This window comes from Halichoeres trimaculatus, unplaced genomic scaffold (genome assembly GCF_033239565.1).
Source record: "Halichoeres trimaculatus isolate MK-OKI-2021-1 unplaced genomic scaffold, fHalTri1.1 fHalTri1_scaffold_15, whole genome shotgun sequence".
Classification (NCBI taxonomy): Eukaryota; Metazoa; Chordata; class Actinopteri; order Labriformes; family Labridae; genus Halichoeres; species Halichoeres trimaculatus.
Window position 1 is genome coordinate 2,643,224 of NW_027437193.1, and position 15,815 is coordinate 2,659,038.

Here is a 15,815-nt window from a genome sequence, read left to right on the forward strand (position 1 = left end):
AAATGTAAAAAAAAAAAAAAAAAAAAAAAATCAGAATCAGAAACTGAAAAAAAGAATCAGAAACTATAATAATAAAAAAAATCTATCACCTTAAAAAGTCATGGAAAAAAAGCAAATAACTTTATATTGTAACTTCTTTTTTTTTTTTAAGCAAAAAAGTTTTGTTTTTCTTAAACGCAGCTCCAAAATACTACAGGAAATGCAAAAAATAAATAAATTAATAAATAAAAGAATGCCATGGAAAGCAAACAAGTTAGCAATTCAATTAAAGCATTTACAAAAATATGAACACCAAAAAATGTGCAATTTCTCAGGGGGAAACAAAAACATATAATTAAACAACAATTTTTTGCCAAACTAAAAAGTAAATCAGAGTCATTACGGAAAAATGTCATTTTTTAGGAAATGTTTTTCTGGATGATGTGAAACATTTCTTTTTTTTCTTCTACTGAATTTTTTTGTGTGTCTCAAAAATTTTCATTACATATTTTGTGTGTTGATGGAATGATGTTACTGTGGCCCTTCAGGGCCACCATAGAAAATCAGAGGAGACAAAGCAGCTTTGAAACAACTTTAAGAATTTATTCAGGAAGTCAAACTCACAGCGACAGCACGGCCAAACAAAAACAGTGAAAAGATCAAAAATCAAAATGTTACAGTTTCAGAGATCAGGCGTGAACGTTCACGATCGTCTGACGACAGATACATCGAGTCATGTGACCAGTGAACGTTGACAGCGCTTCAGTTTACAGCTTAATAACCTCCTCTGTAACCTCCTCCACCTCCTCTATATCCCCCACCTCCTCCTCCATAACCTCCTCCTCCTCTGTATCCTCCCCCACCTCCTCTGTACCCTCCACCTCCTCCACCCCTGTACCCTCCTCCCCCTCTGTATCCACCTCCTCCATATCCTCCACCTCCTCTGTAACCACCTCCTCCTCTATAGCCGCCGCCTCCTCCTCCATATCCTCCTCCTCCTCTGTAGCCACCACCTCCTCCTCCACCTCCGTATCCTCCTCCTCCTCTTCCTCCATACCCTCCTCCTCCTCCTCCTCCATCAAATCGCGCCATCTTTGGAGGTCGAGGTCCGTCTCCCATCCTGAGCAGAGAGAGGATCATCAAAACACAGACTGTGAATCACTCTGAAGGAGAGAGTGTGTGTGTGTGTGTGTGTGTGTGTGTGTGTGTGTGTGTGTGTGTGTGTGTGTGTGTGTGTGTGTGTGTGTGTGTGTGTGTGTGTGTGTGTGTGTGTGTACCTCTGGTTGTTGGCCATCATGTTGAGTCCGGCTGCAGACGGTTTGGAGATGTGTCTGATGAGGTTCAGGAGTCTCTGGTTGTTCTGGTCCATCTGTCGGATGTACTCTGGGTCTTTGGTCACCTCCACCACCAGAGCCTCCAGTCCGGCCCGCAGAGCCGCCACGCCGCCCGCCACCTCGTGGGGGATCCTCAGCTTGATCCTGCACGCCATGACGGGAAAGGTTGTTAAAGCATCGGTGTAAAGAGACTGAGCAGGAAATACTTATCAGACAACTTCAGACAAACTCTTCTGTTGGACTTTGGGTCCCAGTTCCTGGGTCTTTAAGGTACTTGTACTAAAAAGTTCCTGCTGCAACTTAAGCCTGCTTTCCATTGCAGGGTGCTAAAGGAACCTTTGCCCTTTGGAGGAACCAGGGACTAAACTTTTCTCTACAGGGCCTCATTGTACCCTGCTGTTCTCTAAAGTTAGTTGCCACTGCAGGAACTTTTCCTTGAGAACCGTGACCCTTAGAGGGACTGGGATCTATAGCAAGATCAGGAGAACCCTCAAAAGTTCCTGCTGGTACCAAGTGTCTATGCTGAAACTTTCACCAGGAATAAAAACCTTTGGAGGTACCAGGTTCCTAATTAAGTTCCAGGGACATTTTTTACCTGGAGAAAGGCTCTGTGGTCATTAAATCCAGGGTTCCACAACAGGAACTTTCCAGGGGGAACTTTTAACTACAAGAATGCTCGACTATTGGAGGTGCCAGGTCTTAATTAAGTTTAAAAGACATAATTTTCCTCATTAAGTCCCAGTTCCAATCGCAAGACTGTCTCTAGGACTCACTATCTTTGTAGGTACCAGGATTTGAATTAAGTTCCAGGAACATTTGCACTCCCAGCAACTTAAGCCTGGTTTCTTCAACAAGAACTTGACTCAGTGAGAACTTTTAGAGGCACCAGGATCTAAATCTACATTCCATTTAGCAACTGAAGCTACAGCAGGAACTTTTCCAGGAACAAGAACTTCTGCCGATCCCAGGATTATAATGGGGTTTAATGGTTCCTGCTCCTGAAAGAACTGTAAAGTGATTGTCTGACCAGTCGTCCAGCTCCACGACGTCCCCGTTGGAGCTGATCTTCTTGCAGGCGAACAGCAGCAGCTGCAGAGGACTGACCAGAGTCATGCCTTTAGCGGAGATCGCTCTGGTCCTGATCTGAAACACAGAGACAACAACAAACAGGTCTAGACCGTGTCCCTCCAGGAGCAGAGACCTTCATGAGTCTGATCATCGTAGGACTAAGCCGACCTTCTCACTGAAGACGAAGAACGGGGATGGGTAGGTCATGTCGTGGCTGCTGAACGGACAGTTGACGGAGGACTTGTGGATGAGGGCGTTGCGCCCCTCGGTGGTCAGGATCTTCCTCTTCTCTTTGTGGAAGCAGACGTTTGGATACGAGCCGAAGGTCAGCAGGGAGACCACCACGTCCAGGTTGTTGTCGGGTCCCACCGTGTTGAACATCTGAGTCATGAGACTCTCTGAGAGGATGAAAGACAGGACGGAGATGGTTTCAGCGTCTCTGTGAGAGGAACAGGCAGAGACACAGGTAAACCCTCTGTACTCGGTACCTTCAGGGAACCCGGCGTTGACCAGGATCTCCTTCAGCTGCACTTTGGCCTCCCAGGTCATCCTCAGAGTCGACATGTTGAGACGTTTGTGTTCACAGAATCGAGCCTCTGCGTCCTCACCGTTGACCCTGAACAACACAAACAAGGTTAATCGTCTTTAAACCTCTAAACTTCAACATTCAAACATTAAAATATAAAGAGTTAAAACATCGATCTGTTAAATTCACACCGACCGGACGTCGTCCCACGCCTGGAACACGGACAGCAGAGCCACATGGTCGGAGAATCGACTGCCAGCAAAGTTTCTGTGCACAAAGCCGAGACGTTTCCCCTCGTTGAGGAATGGCTCCTGGAAACAGGTGGCGGCAGAGATGGTGCACATCGCGTCTCCAACACTAGAGGGCGACAGAGAGGTGCAGTGTTGCAGCTTTAAATTGAGTCTTTCTGACGACTTTAAGTGTTTTATCATCAGTGAAGCATTTCAGCTCCTGGTTGTGCAAAGACAGGTGATTGAGAAACGTTAATCATCCTTATTTTTGTTAATTTAACGAGCACAGACAGGAAACACGTGGTCATGTGACTGACGAAACCAAAGAAGAAGAAACTGACTGGAAGATGCAGCCCATGATCATCATCTTCCCCAGACGAGGCTCGATGGGCAGCCGCGCCAGAATCCGTCCCAGAGGGGTCAGCTCCTCGTTGGAGTCCAGAGCATCCAGCTCTGTAACACACACACACACACACACACACACACACACACACACACACACACACACACACACACACACACACACAAATATCAGCCTTCCTGTTGAGCTACGTCCAACAAAAACTCTTTATAAGACGCATAAATCAAAGGTAGAGTCTGCGGGATTTTCTTAAAAAAATAAAATGTCAGCGTCTCTACACGTGTGTCAGTGTCTGTGTCTGCCTCAAACCCCCTCCTCTGCCTGGATGTTGATGTTTCGGGTGTTTCAAGACGTTTCTGGGCAGAGAGTACGCGTGGTTACATCAGCCAATCACGGAGCGCCCAGTGCGCAAATGACTTTGTGTATTGATGATAGCGAGTGGAAGAAGCTAATCAGAGAAGCTACGATAGCGAACGTAGCATGAAGAAAGAAAAAACAAAACCCAAGTGGAACGAAATGCCAAACAGATAAAGCTTCTTCCTAAACGAGGGTGAAGCTTGGCTCCACTTCACCTGTTTCAGGAACTTGGACAAAGAGCAACCCGCGTTAGCTTTCTGCTAACCAGGCATGTGTCAAATACCTGAGATTAGCTTGTGCTAACATGCTAAGTCAGGTGCACGGCTCTTAAGTCTCTTCCACGTAGAAACGTGATGCTACAGGTGGTTGCTGGGCTAGTGAGTGTGTTCATATAGTCACAGTCAGAGGCTGTGGGTGTGTGCTGCAGCTGGCACTGAGCCCAGTTTGAAAGTTGTGTTTACTGACAAGTAACGAAAACTCCTGCAGACCCTACCTTTAAACTCATTGTGAGAGGAAAAAACAAGTCAAATTTCAGTCTGAGAATACTGAAAATTAAGATTTTTGATGCAGTTTGAAAAATCCAGACGAGAGAAGAAAAATGTTTTACAAAGCGTCTTTAACTGTGGTTTTTTTTTTTACCTTTCAGGGTGTGCTCGGCCTCGATGACGGCGTCCAGCGGCGGCGGCTCGATGGCCTTGGACAGGAAGTGTCCAATGGCACCGAGTCTCAGGAGTTTGATGCTTAGGGCGACTTCGTGCAGCGGAGTCCTGAAGATCTCTGGGGTCATGTGAGTCTCCAGCCTGAGCAGCGAAACAAACAGATCCACGTTTTCAGGAAGTGTCTTTGGAAAATGAAGAGCGATGGATTGCTGTGTTGACGTGGTCTCACCTGTCGAAGCGGGCCCGGCTGCAGAGGTGGAAGCAGAACCCGGGCCGGACTCTCCCGGCTCGGCCTTTCCTCTGCTCCAGGTTGGTCTTGGAGGCCCAGACGGTGGCGTAGTTGGTCATGTTGTTGTGGGAGGTGAAGAGCTTCACCTTCTGCCTGTGGAGACACCATCAGAGAGGCCAGAGGTCAGACTGGGTTAAATCCTCAAACGGGGACAGGAACCAGGACTCTATCAGGACCTACTTGCAGGAGTCGATGACGTAGACCACGTCGTTGATGGTGATGCTGGTCTCTGCGATGTTTGTGGACAGAATCACCTGCAGATGGAGACACCAGCTGCAGAATATCAGGGCGGATCAACACACACACACATGCTGCAGACACACTGATACAGTTACAGTTAAAGGACAATTCCACTTCTTTCCTCCCAAACAGCACACACTGATCCTCTTTCACGTCTCTGACCTTTGTGATGTTATCAGGAACTGGATCAAACACCCTCCTCTGCTCCTCTCGGGGGATCTGAGAGTGGAGCGGCAGGATGCGGTACCGGTTACTTCCTGGAAACAGGTGAAACAAACCGACCACCTCACCTCACTGTGTGTGTTTGATGCTTCACTCTTTACATTACAAACATTAGACCATGAGCCTCTGGACCAGAGGTCTGCAACCTTTACTTCATAGAGCCATTTAGCCTCAGCTCCCCTGGATTAAAGTTGTTCCTGAGCCACAAAATCGACTTTATGGTCACAAGAAAAACAATAAAATGTGGAAAATTCTCTACAAAATTAAAATTTTGCTAATGATTACCTGAACTAGAAGGTTTTTAAATTTATAAAATTGTACATGTGATGTCTTAGTTCTTTATTTTCAATAAATTTGCAAAAAAGTTTGAAGATTCAAAAAAATTGCAAAATTGTTAAAAAGTTGTGAAATTGCAAAAATATCCCAAAAAATTTTCAAAAATTTGCAAAGCTTGCAAACATTTTAAAGTTAAATAGATTTTCTCAATTTCTAAAATATTTGAAATAAAAAAAATCACAAAAAAAAATCAAAAATGGATTTTCAAACAAATTTGCAAAAACTAAAAAAAAAGAAATTACATAAATATTCTTATTTCAAAGTTTTGCAAAGATTTTGGATACAAAAAAATGCAAAGTAAAAAAAATGAAATTACATAAAATAGCAAAAAATTTCAAAGTTTTGCAAAAAATTTGAATAAAATATTTGCAAAAGTAAAAAGATATATAATTATAAAAATTTGCAAAAAATTTCTTATTTCATAGTTTTGCAAAATTTTGGATACAAAAAAGGCAAAATAAAAAAAAAGATGAAATTACAAAAATTGCCAAAAGTTATCAAAAAAATATCAAAGTTTTGGGTAAATGTAGAATACAAATAATTTGCAAAAATAAAAAAAAGAATTTACAAAAATTATCTTATTTTAAAATTTTGTAAAAATTTTGGATACAAAAAAATGCAAAACCAAAAAAAATGAAAAAACAAAAATGTGCCAAAAATTTCAAAATGATGCAAAACATTTGGAAACAGAAATTTTGCAAAATCAAAAGATGTAACAACTTACAAAGATATGCAAAAAAAAACTTTCAAAGTTTTGAAGAATTTGGGTACAAAAAATGTGCAAAATTAAAAGAAAAAGAAATTTCAAATTTTTTAAAAAAATTAGAAAAAGTTTGAAAATTAAAAAATGTAACAACTGCCAACAATTTTTAAGCGCCAAATTTTACCAAAAAAAATTAGAAGTTCGATTTTTTTTTTTGAAACGTTCTTTTGATAACATATACTGACAACACTGCTCTACTCATCATGTTTTATGTTGTTTGCGTATGTCTTTCCACATATCAATCATGTATACCAAGCTGGCGCCTTGGCAGGCTTTATTGACAGATGGGATGAAGATTTAGTTCAACAAAATGTTAACGCAGGATTTTATTTAGTGTCAGTCTTAATTAAAATCCTCTGAACGAAAAAAAAAAAAAAATCTTTATTTCAATAATACTTTTTTAAAGATATAAGGAGCCACTGCAAAGGACTCAAAGAGCCGCATGAGGCTCCAGAGCTGCAGGCTGCAGACCCCTTCTCTGGATGTTAAAGAGCTTTAAAAAAAAAAAAGCATTAATATGTGTGATGTAATGTGATGCTGTACCAAAGTGCGGGTTCATCTCCAGGTGCCTCTGCATGGAGTAGATCAGGTTCCAGCCGGGGAGGAAGACGAGCACAGCTCCGGCTACGTTCAGCGTCTCGATGTACTTCAGCAGAGCCTCCACCAGCTCGAAGGATGTCTCCTTCTCGTTGATCTGAGCCATCGATCGCTTCGTCTCCGCCGTGTAGTCTGGCCCACAGATCACGTTACAGTTGGTCTGCAGGGGCGGGAAAAAGAGGCGCGTTCAGGTCGGGATTAATGTTTGACTTCAGGGACAGAGAGGTCCAAACTCACATCCTCCTCTCCTCCCTCCTCGTCTTTGTCTTTCTTCTTACGGTCCATCGGAGGGGGGACAAAGTTGGTCATCTGGATGCAGTCCTCCAGGAAGTACTCTGGAAGAGACAAACACGTAGAGAGCATCCTTCAGGTCCTGGGTCTCTGTCTCTTTAAATCTGGACTCTGGACTTCATTAAGAAACCTTCACACACACACACACACACACACACACACACAGGTACCTTGGACGGGGAAGGTGCGTCCGAACACCTCAATGATGGGGCAGTTGAAGAAGTACTCTCTGAACATGGTGGTGTCGATGGTGGCCGACATGAGGATGACGCGCACCTCTGGGTAGGCCTGGACCACGTCCCTGAGGACCACCATCAGGAAGTCCGTCTGCACACACACACACACACACACACACACACACTTAGAGCTCAGAGGATCCTGACACGTCTTTACTTTCAGAGATCTTTTCTTGTCTGAAGAATGAAACCTCACATTGATGTCCCGCTCGTGGATCTCGTCAACGATCACGTGACTGATGCCTCTGATTCCCGCCTCCAGCTTCCTCAAGAGGACGCCTGGAACATCAAACACACTCGTTAAAGTCCCGTTAGAAACACAGGGAGAATCTTCGGTCAAAAGGGAGACGATGACGTCTGTTCACGTACCGACGGTGCAGAAGAGGACGCTTGCGTGGGGTCGTGGGAGGATGGACTCAAAACGGACGCTGTAGCCGCAGCTCTTCCCAAGATCCTCTCCTCTCTCGTAGGCGACTCGCTCTGCCACCGACACGGCACTGATCCTCCTGGGCTAGAGAGACGGAGAGAGATAAGTACAGAGATTAAGAAAAGAGAGAAAAACAAAAAGAGAGAAAAAGGAGGAACAGACAGAAGAAAAGAGGTCAGGAGAAAAAAGGGAGAAGCAGAACAGACAGAAAAAAGACAAAAGGTATAAAGGGAGAAAGAAGATTAAAAAAAGAAGGATAAAAGAGAATCAAGGGAAACAACAAGGGTATGAAGAGAATATAGAAGAGAAGAAAAGAGGGACAAAAAAGATACAAGAAGAAAAGGGAGATAAAAAGACAGTAAAGAATAGGGATAAAAAAAGATAAAAGGGACAAAAAAGACAGGATGTAGAGAAAGTAAAAAGATAAACCAGAGGAAAAAAAGGGCAGAAGAGAGAAAGAAAGGAGAGATAAATCAGGGGAGAAAAGGAGGAAAAGAGAGGTAAAAGATAAGAGAGAAGGAATGAGAGAAAGATAAGAGAGTTTAAGAAGATAAAAGAGAGAAAGAAAGGAGGAAAACAAAAGAAAAGAGAAAAAGAGGCATAAAGATGATAAAAGAGAGAAAGGGGAGAAAAAGAGATAAAATAGGAAAAAAGGAGAATTTAGGTAAACAACAGGGGAGTGAAAGGATTAAAAAGAGAAGAAAAGAGGGACAAAAAGGATAAAAGAAAAAAAAGAACCAAGAGAAGAAAACATAAAAAGAGAAAAGAGAATAGTGAGGAAGAAAAGAAGGATAAAAATGATAAAGGGGAGAAGGAAAGACGGAATGGAGAGAAAGAAAAGAAAGAAAAAAACGAAGAAAATAGACAAAGAGAAAGAAATGGGAGATAAGAGATATGAGAAAAAGAAAGATAAGAGAGTTCAAGGAGATAAAAGAGTCAAGAAAAGAGAAAGAGGAAAGAAACAAAAGAAAAAAGAAAAGACAAAAAAGAGAAAAGAAAGGAGGGATAAAAGGGATGAAACTGAGAAAGGAAAGTAATAAAGAGGGAAAAATGGAAGAAAAAAAGAGAAGGTAGGTTAGGATTAGTACCAGGGCAAGAAAAGATTTAAGAAAGAAGAAAAGAGGGAGAAAGAGAGAGGGATAAAAAGGATAAAAGAGAAAAGAAAGACAAATCAAGGGGAAAAAAAATAATAAAAGATATAAGAAAATGAAGAGGACAAAAAGAGGGATCAAAAGGATAAAAGGGAAAATAAAAAAAAGAATGGAGGGAAAGAAAAGAGATTAACCAGAAAGGAAAAGACAGAAGTGAGAGAAAGAAAGGAAAGATAAAACAGAGGATAAAGAACAACATGAGAAAGAAATGAGAGATGTAAGATATGAGAAAAGGAAAGATAAAAGAGTTAAAGGAGAGAAGATAAGTGAGAAAGAAAGGAGGGAAGAAAAAGAATGAAAGAGAAGAAACAAGAAAAGAAAAGAGGGATAAAAGAGTAAAAGAGAGAAGAAAAGAGAAATGAAGAGAAAAATGAGGGAGAAATAAACGAGTCAAAGAGAGAGAAAGACTGAAGTAAAGCAGAAGGGGGGAGTAAAATAAGGGGCGTGGCTTCTTGAGTCTGCTTTGTGCTTTATTTCAGTTCCTGTTTCTTTAAGAAACTTCAAAGCCCTCAGGAACTTTGGAAGCTAACATTCCGGAATGTTCCTCCAGTGATCAAAGAAAACAGAGCAGGACGTTTGTGATTGGTTGGTTTCTGATTCTCTGTGATGTCACAGATTGAGTCAGTCTGATAACCCCAGCACGCTGAGCCTCACCTGAGTGACCACGATGTTGCAGTCTGACGCTCTGCCCCCTTTGACGAAGCGGTCCAGGATGTACTGAGGGACCTGGGTGGTTTTACCGCAGCCCGTCGCTCCTCTGATGATGACCACGGGGTTGTTGTCGACCGCCGCCATGATCTCCTCCTCAAACTGCTTCACGGGCAGCTGGTCCCTGTCCGACAGGATCTGGACCACAACAGAGCCTTTAGTCCACAGCAGTGTATCTGCTTCTGCTGGGTCATTCTGGATCAGGATGAGGATCGTGGACTCACCTTCTGCAGGTTTTCATCGTGGTCCAGCTGGTACATCAGCTCGTCATGCAGGTCTCCGCTGATCTGCTCCGGCGTGCACTGAGGGCGTGAAACAAGCAGATGTCACCACAGAGAAAGCACGGACTGAGAGGCTCTGAAGGAGGAGGGGTCTGAAAACACGGACTCACAAAGGCCAGCGGTCCCTCGTCGATGTTACTGCTGGTCCAGGGGTTCCAGTTCACCTGAGGAGGAGACCACGGGACGACCCCGGCTCCTGTCTGACGCTGCGACGGCTCGAACGTCACCATCTTCCCCTGAATCAGAGACACGGAGCTGCTGGGGTCTGCGGGCTGGACAGGAAGAGACGCAGCAGGTTACACACGTACGTTAGCCTTCACGCTGCACTGATCTGCTCTCAGGGGACTCACAGGGGGAGGGATCTGGACCCCGAGCTCCTGGACCACTGTGGCCAGCTGCTGCTGCAGGTCTGGAGTCACGCTGACCTCGAACACGTCCAGCTGGACACAGAGAGACAGAGTGAGACACACATCCTTCAAACGCCGTCGTGTTAGCGTCTGAGTCGCAGCACGTACCGTTTCCCCCTCCTTCTTCTTGGTGACACCTGAATACGCCTCGATGACGCCCAGATGGTAGAGCTGCCGGACCAGAGACAGAGCACACGACTGAGCCGCCAGCTTCTTGTTGGAGCCGTGCTCCCGCGCCGTGATCCCTGCGGAGCGGAGAGAGCAGACACACCTGACGCAGGGCGCTCAGACAGCTGACACATCATCACTCAGCGCCGTTACCGCTTCACTTACTTCTCCCGAGCTGTTTCACAAACAGCTGCATCTCTGCGATGAAGCTCCTGCACACAAACACAAACACAGCTTCACTTCCTGCGCCTTTCAAAATAAAACCTGCGAACGAAGCGTCCAGAGCAGACATGGACTCACCTGCCGTGCTCTCAGGAGGAGGCCTGTATGTTTTTCTGCCAGACTTTGGGTTTTAAAAAAGAGCGGCTGACCCTCCCGGCCGCTCTCTGGCCTCCCTGCGGTGGACAGCGACACCAGAAATCACAACCAGACTCCAGTGAGCCGCGAGCTGCACCCATGAGACGGCTTTAGTGCACCTAAACGCTGTCCCATGTCTTCCTTCAGTGAGGCTGTGAGTTCTGGTGTCGCCCTCGTTGTAACGTCTACGAAGCAGGATGCTAACCTCACACCTGCAGCTGCTGCAGCGGCTAAATGTTGGCTAACAGACGCCAAACTGACAAACATCCTAAAGTTACAGCATCGTCTCATTCTGCGAGGTTGCATGAATGAGACGTGCAGAAAAAAAAGAAAGTGAACGTCATGTTAAACCAGGATTTAGCCGTTGCCTTTCAGCCTGATCTGGATTCAGTGTGAACAGAAATCAGTGTGACTTCAGATTTGAAACAGTGAGATCTCTCTGGTGTGACCGACACACTCTGGAGTCTCTGAGTTTACAGCAGGCCGGCAGAAAAACATACAGGGACATCCTGAAGGCCTCACACACACACACTAGACGGATGAATAAAATATCACATCATCAACGAAAAAACAGAGAATTATCACAAACGATGTAAAACTCTTCAACATGACCTGAATTTGTCGTCTAAAAATTCAGATTTGAGACTTTTTAATCCCTGAAAGGTGAGAAATTGTCCTAATTCTGGTGAAAAAGTAAAAGCAGACTGGATCTGTTCTGGTCCAGACCTGTTGTGGTCTGGTCCCACTTGGCTGTATTTATACTCAGCGCTGGTTTTCTCCTTCTGGAAGAACTGGTTCAGACGGGCCTTGGCGTTCTCCAGAGTCCAGTTCCCGTGCAGATTAGCGTTCAGGTCTACCTCCTCTGACTCCAGAGTCTGAAGGGATGACAGGATTTTGTTTCAGGTTATTTGTCTGTAAACAAGTATGTGAGAATCTTAGCCCCGTTTCCACCATGTGGTTCAGTTCGGTTCGTCTCAGTACGGCACGCAATTAATCGAGTTTCCTTTAACTAAGGGCGTATTCAGACCTGGACTGTTTGGTCCACTTTAAATGGACCAGGGTTCGTTTCCCACGCTGGTGCGTACTTTGCATACAGGTGTGAATAGACACAAACGAACCCTGGTGCGGACCAAACAACCGGACCCAGACCCACTTTTTGAGTTGGTCTTGGTCCGGTTCCAGGTCTGAGTACAAACCAAGATCCATCCAAACTAACTACAGGAAACATGCGCCTTTTGGGCCTATAAAGCCACCGTAACCTAACCGTCTTTGGTTCATACCTGAACCTCCGTCTTCTGTTTAGCCACGCTGTAGCTAGCATGTTGTGGGTCAGGACACGCAGAGCATAGCGCCTCCTTGCTGCAATCATTGGTCTTCCTGTTCCTAAATTGTAAACGGTGTTGTTAAGCTGCTTTGAAGGAGCTGCTCTTGAAACTGAAAATAATTTAGCAGCTCTAATAAGAGCACAAACACACATGTTTACCTCCATTTCCAGGTCTGTATTCTGTGTGCTGCCCTTTGTCAGTGCTGTCCAATGAGAGCACCAATCGTCACACACGTGGATGTGTTTACAGAATATAGTCCACTTGCAAAAAGTACAATCTGAATACAAATCACACCAAACGAAAAAAATAAAGTCCTCTTTTGGTCTGGACCAAACAAGTGGACCAAAGGACTTTTCTGGTCTGAATACAGCCTTAAACCTACCAGTACCGCCCCTCTTTCTGGTACCCTTCTGTTGGGGTGCCACACAAACCAATCGGACCCCAGAAGGTGGAGCTAGACACACTGCAGTCCACTGATTGGTGAAAAGAATCGTCACTTGGATGTTTGTTTACTGTGTCACATTTTTCTTCTTTGTTGGATTTATAAGCGGGGTACACTGTGTCGCGCTGCTATGGCGTCACGCTATGACGAAGCTGACGCAGCTATCAGCATATGGCTTACACGCCATCTACCAAGAGGAAACGCAAACAGGATCAGGCTTTACTGATCCTTACTGGACCACTTGGTGGAAACGGGGCTTTTTACACCTCAGGGGGAAGTGAACTCACAGCCTGTGCTTCCTGTTCGTCTCTGCGGGCGTAGTACTCCTTCAGGTTGGCTCCTCTGTCCCACTGAGCTCCTCCTCCTCCTCCTCTACCTCCTCCTCCTCGTCCTAACCCTCCTGAGTAACCGAGCCCGGTCACTCCTGGAACTGGACCTCCACCTCCAGCCTCCTCTAACAATGCAAAAAATATACCCAAAAATATCGGTATTTCTAATCATCAGTTAAAAGCAGGAGGGTGGACCAGGTTTACACACAACTCAATGAGGCTAAAACCATGTTTTCCTACTCATAACAGACCGTATGTTTAATTTTTTTCTTAATACACATCCTGATAAAGTTTAATCTTCACGTCCCGTCGTCTACTTCTCCCATCTCAAAGGAAACAGCTGCTGAAATCTTTGGTTCTGTTTCTGATCCACAGACTCAACCTGTGGACTCTGTCAGAGATTTTCTCACCTTGCTCAGCTTTGACCACCAGGTGAGGCGGCAGAGGGCCGCTGGATGGGAGCACTCCAAAGCCACCTCCATTTCCTTCTCCTCCTCTTCCTCCATCAGGTATGTCTCCTTCTGGAGCGCTCACCTGGTGACAGGAATTACATTTTTTTGGTGCGATGTCAACAAATGCTTATGATGTCATGTCACTGATTAACACAACAGTTTTCTCACCCCCAGAGCAGGGACCTCTGCTGCATTCATCTCCCCAATCCGGACCAGATAGTTCACAAAGTCTCGTGCAGCGTTGGATTGAGCATCTTTCTTATTAGTGGAGTTTCCCATCCCAATGTAGTTGAAGCCTTCAACACGGACCTGAAGAGAAGAGAGGAAAGGAGAGTTCAGGGTTAGAAATCAGATTAAAAAAACCCACTATTTTCTGTTTAAGTGGACAAAAATGAGCGAACACTTGCTCACCTCACACATGAACTTCTGCCTGTTTTTGTTCCCTGCTGCTCTGATGTCGTAGTTTGGAGTCATCTTCTTCTTTCCACACCAGGCGTACAGGAAGTTCTTGATGTCCGCCATGATGGACTGACAGGTAGGGGAGTTTCCTCCTCTGCAGACACTGTAATCTGAGAAATCAGAAAAATACCCAATAAAGAAAGTGACTAGTGATACTTTTAACTGCTCTAATTTCTAAATTAATCAGTAATAATGTAACAAATGGTGGCAGTGTGGGTCACAGACCACATTAACCATACACGACATCTGCCACTACCAATATGGCGGACGCATTGACGCATTGCAGCAGCACAGAGAACACGGTCACAGCAGCATCTACGTGTTTATGAATGTGGTGTGATGTACATTAACTGGCACTGAAGCTAAGCTAAAATTTAACTTTCATATATTTTTGACATTACTTCACTAAACACGGCTAAAAAAGAGATAAAAGGCGATGACTACCGCCAGACTTTATTGACCTAACCAAACCCCATTCATTTTTTAAGTTATTCGAAGTTTTTCCCAAATCGGCTAAATTTTTCAACTAAAGTTATATGCATTACGACATCAAGTGATAAAATAAAGATATCTTTAAAATTCGGGGTAGAATAGATGACCAAACGAGCTTCCCAAACGAAGTTATTTAAGCATTTGTTAGCGTTATACTCTCAGCGGAAACAGATTGGGGCTAATCATTTTAACGGATATTTGAATGGAATTTGGCTCTTAGCTCTCTTAGCGAAAATTTCACAATAGAGCCGAAAATAAAAAAAGTTTAACACAAAAACTGAAGCTTAAATTGTTACTCGTAGAACTTAAATGGTTATTAATAATCATTAATATTCTTTAAGGTGCTAACGCTTGAAGCTACCTCTGCTAACACATAAGCTAGCTTCGAGCTTATACGTTAATTCTACATTTAGTCACAATGAAGCTTTAAATATAAAAAATTCTGATAAACAGTGCTTCACACTCATAATGTTCAGCTATAATTACGTTATTTTACATTGTAATGAATTTAAAGGCAAAGAAAGCCACAGTTATCAATGAGCTAACGTTAGCTTTCTGCATGCTATAGCTAAGCAGCATGCTATTCCAATATTTCCAAGTTTCTTAATTATTTGCTTGAAGCTTTACGGAACTGCAGGTATTAAATATTTTAATTAATTTTATCTTTATGACTCACAATCGGTCCAGTTAGGGAAACGCTTAATCCATCAAGTATATCTTTTTCTTCTTCTTTGGTTTTGGAAGTCTAGACGCATCCAAGGCGTGTTGCTGCCCTCTACAGGTTCCAAGAGATTTCTGTTAAGTCTTCATCAACAAACTCTGTGGTATATTCCAGTGGAGTGTAGGTATTGCATTAGTTTCTTAGCTGAGTTTTCATGTTAAAAACAGTCTCCCCAGCTGCTCCCAGAATAGAGGTTTGAGTATTTCCTGCAGTGTGGAATTACATGTGCTGCAGTCTCTGCTTCTCCACATTCACAATGTCCATCTGGACAATTAGAGCCAGACCACTTCTAAGCCCACAGTGTCCTAATCTTACTCTAGTGATGACTACTGAGTCCCTCCTACTGCACCCACAACAGCTCTTCATTGGCTGCGTCTCAAAGCTCCAAAGTTCCATCCTTCCTTCCTCCACAAGCGTCGTTCACTTGCGTCTTAGTCCCTCCCACCAGAGATGCATGGGAGGAAATGAAGAGAGGAGAGAGGATGGAGGAGATTGGTTTTTAGAGCAATGGGACATCCTCTCCTCCAGAGCATCACATGAAGCGACGAGTTTCAGTGATGACGGCATCAGCTGATCACCTCTGGATCATCTGTCAGTCAGCTCTAACA

At 44.1% G+C, this 15,815-nt stretch overlaps 1 protein-coding gene across 2 annotated transcripts; it reads right to left on the reverse strand.

Annotated features, from left to right (window-relative positions):
* Positions 1–561: 561 nt before the first annotated feature.
* Positions 562–15,278, reverse strand: dhx9 (DEAH (Asp-Glu-Ala-His) box helicase 9). Of its 2 annotated transcripts, XM_074688077.1 has the most exons (28): positions 15,163–15,278; positions 13,947–14,104; positions 13,704–13,844; positions 13,494–13,617; positions 13,042–13,208; positions 11,714–11,862; positions 10,796–10,842; positions 10,571–10,707; positions 10,406–10,495; positions 10,166–10,327; positions 9,999–10,076; positions 9,721–9,912; positions 7,858–7,999; positions 7,685–7,767; positions 7,423–7,579; positions 7,199–7,296; positions 6,908–7,121; positions 5,206–5,300; positions 4,984–5,057; positions 4,744–4,896; positions 4,495–4,655; positions 3,479–3,590; positions 3,103–3,264; positions 2,870–2,997; positions 2,550–2,779; positions 2,341–2,456; positions 1,257–1,457; positions 562–1,099 (listed from the first exon to the last, which is right to left on the reverse strand). In XM_074688077.1, exons 2-28 carry the CDS (start codon positions 14,055–14,057, stop codon positions 754–756), a joined length of 3,870 nt encoding a protein of 1,289 aa, XP_074544178.1. In that variant the 5' UTR covers positions 14,058–14,104; positions 15,163–15,278; the 3' UTR covers positions 562–753. The 2 variants fall into 2 exon arrangements, with proteins under 2 accessions (XP_074544178.1, XP_074544179.1); XM_074688078.1 differs by lacking the exons at positions 13,042–13,208; positions 13,494–13,617; positions 13,704–13,844; positions 13,947–14,104; positions 15,163–15,278 and adding an exon at positions 10,931–11,025 and having other exon boundaries at positions 11,714–11,745.
* Positions 15,279–15,815: the final 537 nt, after the last annotated feature.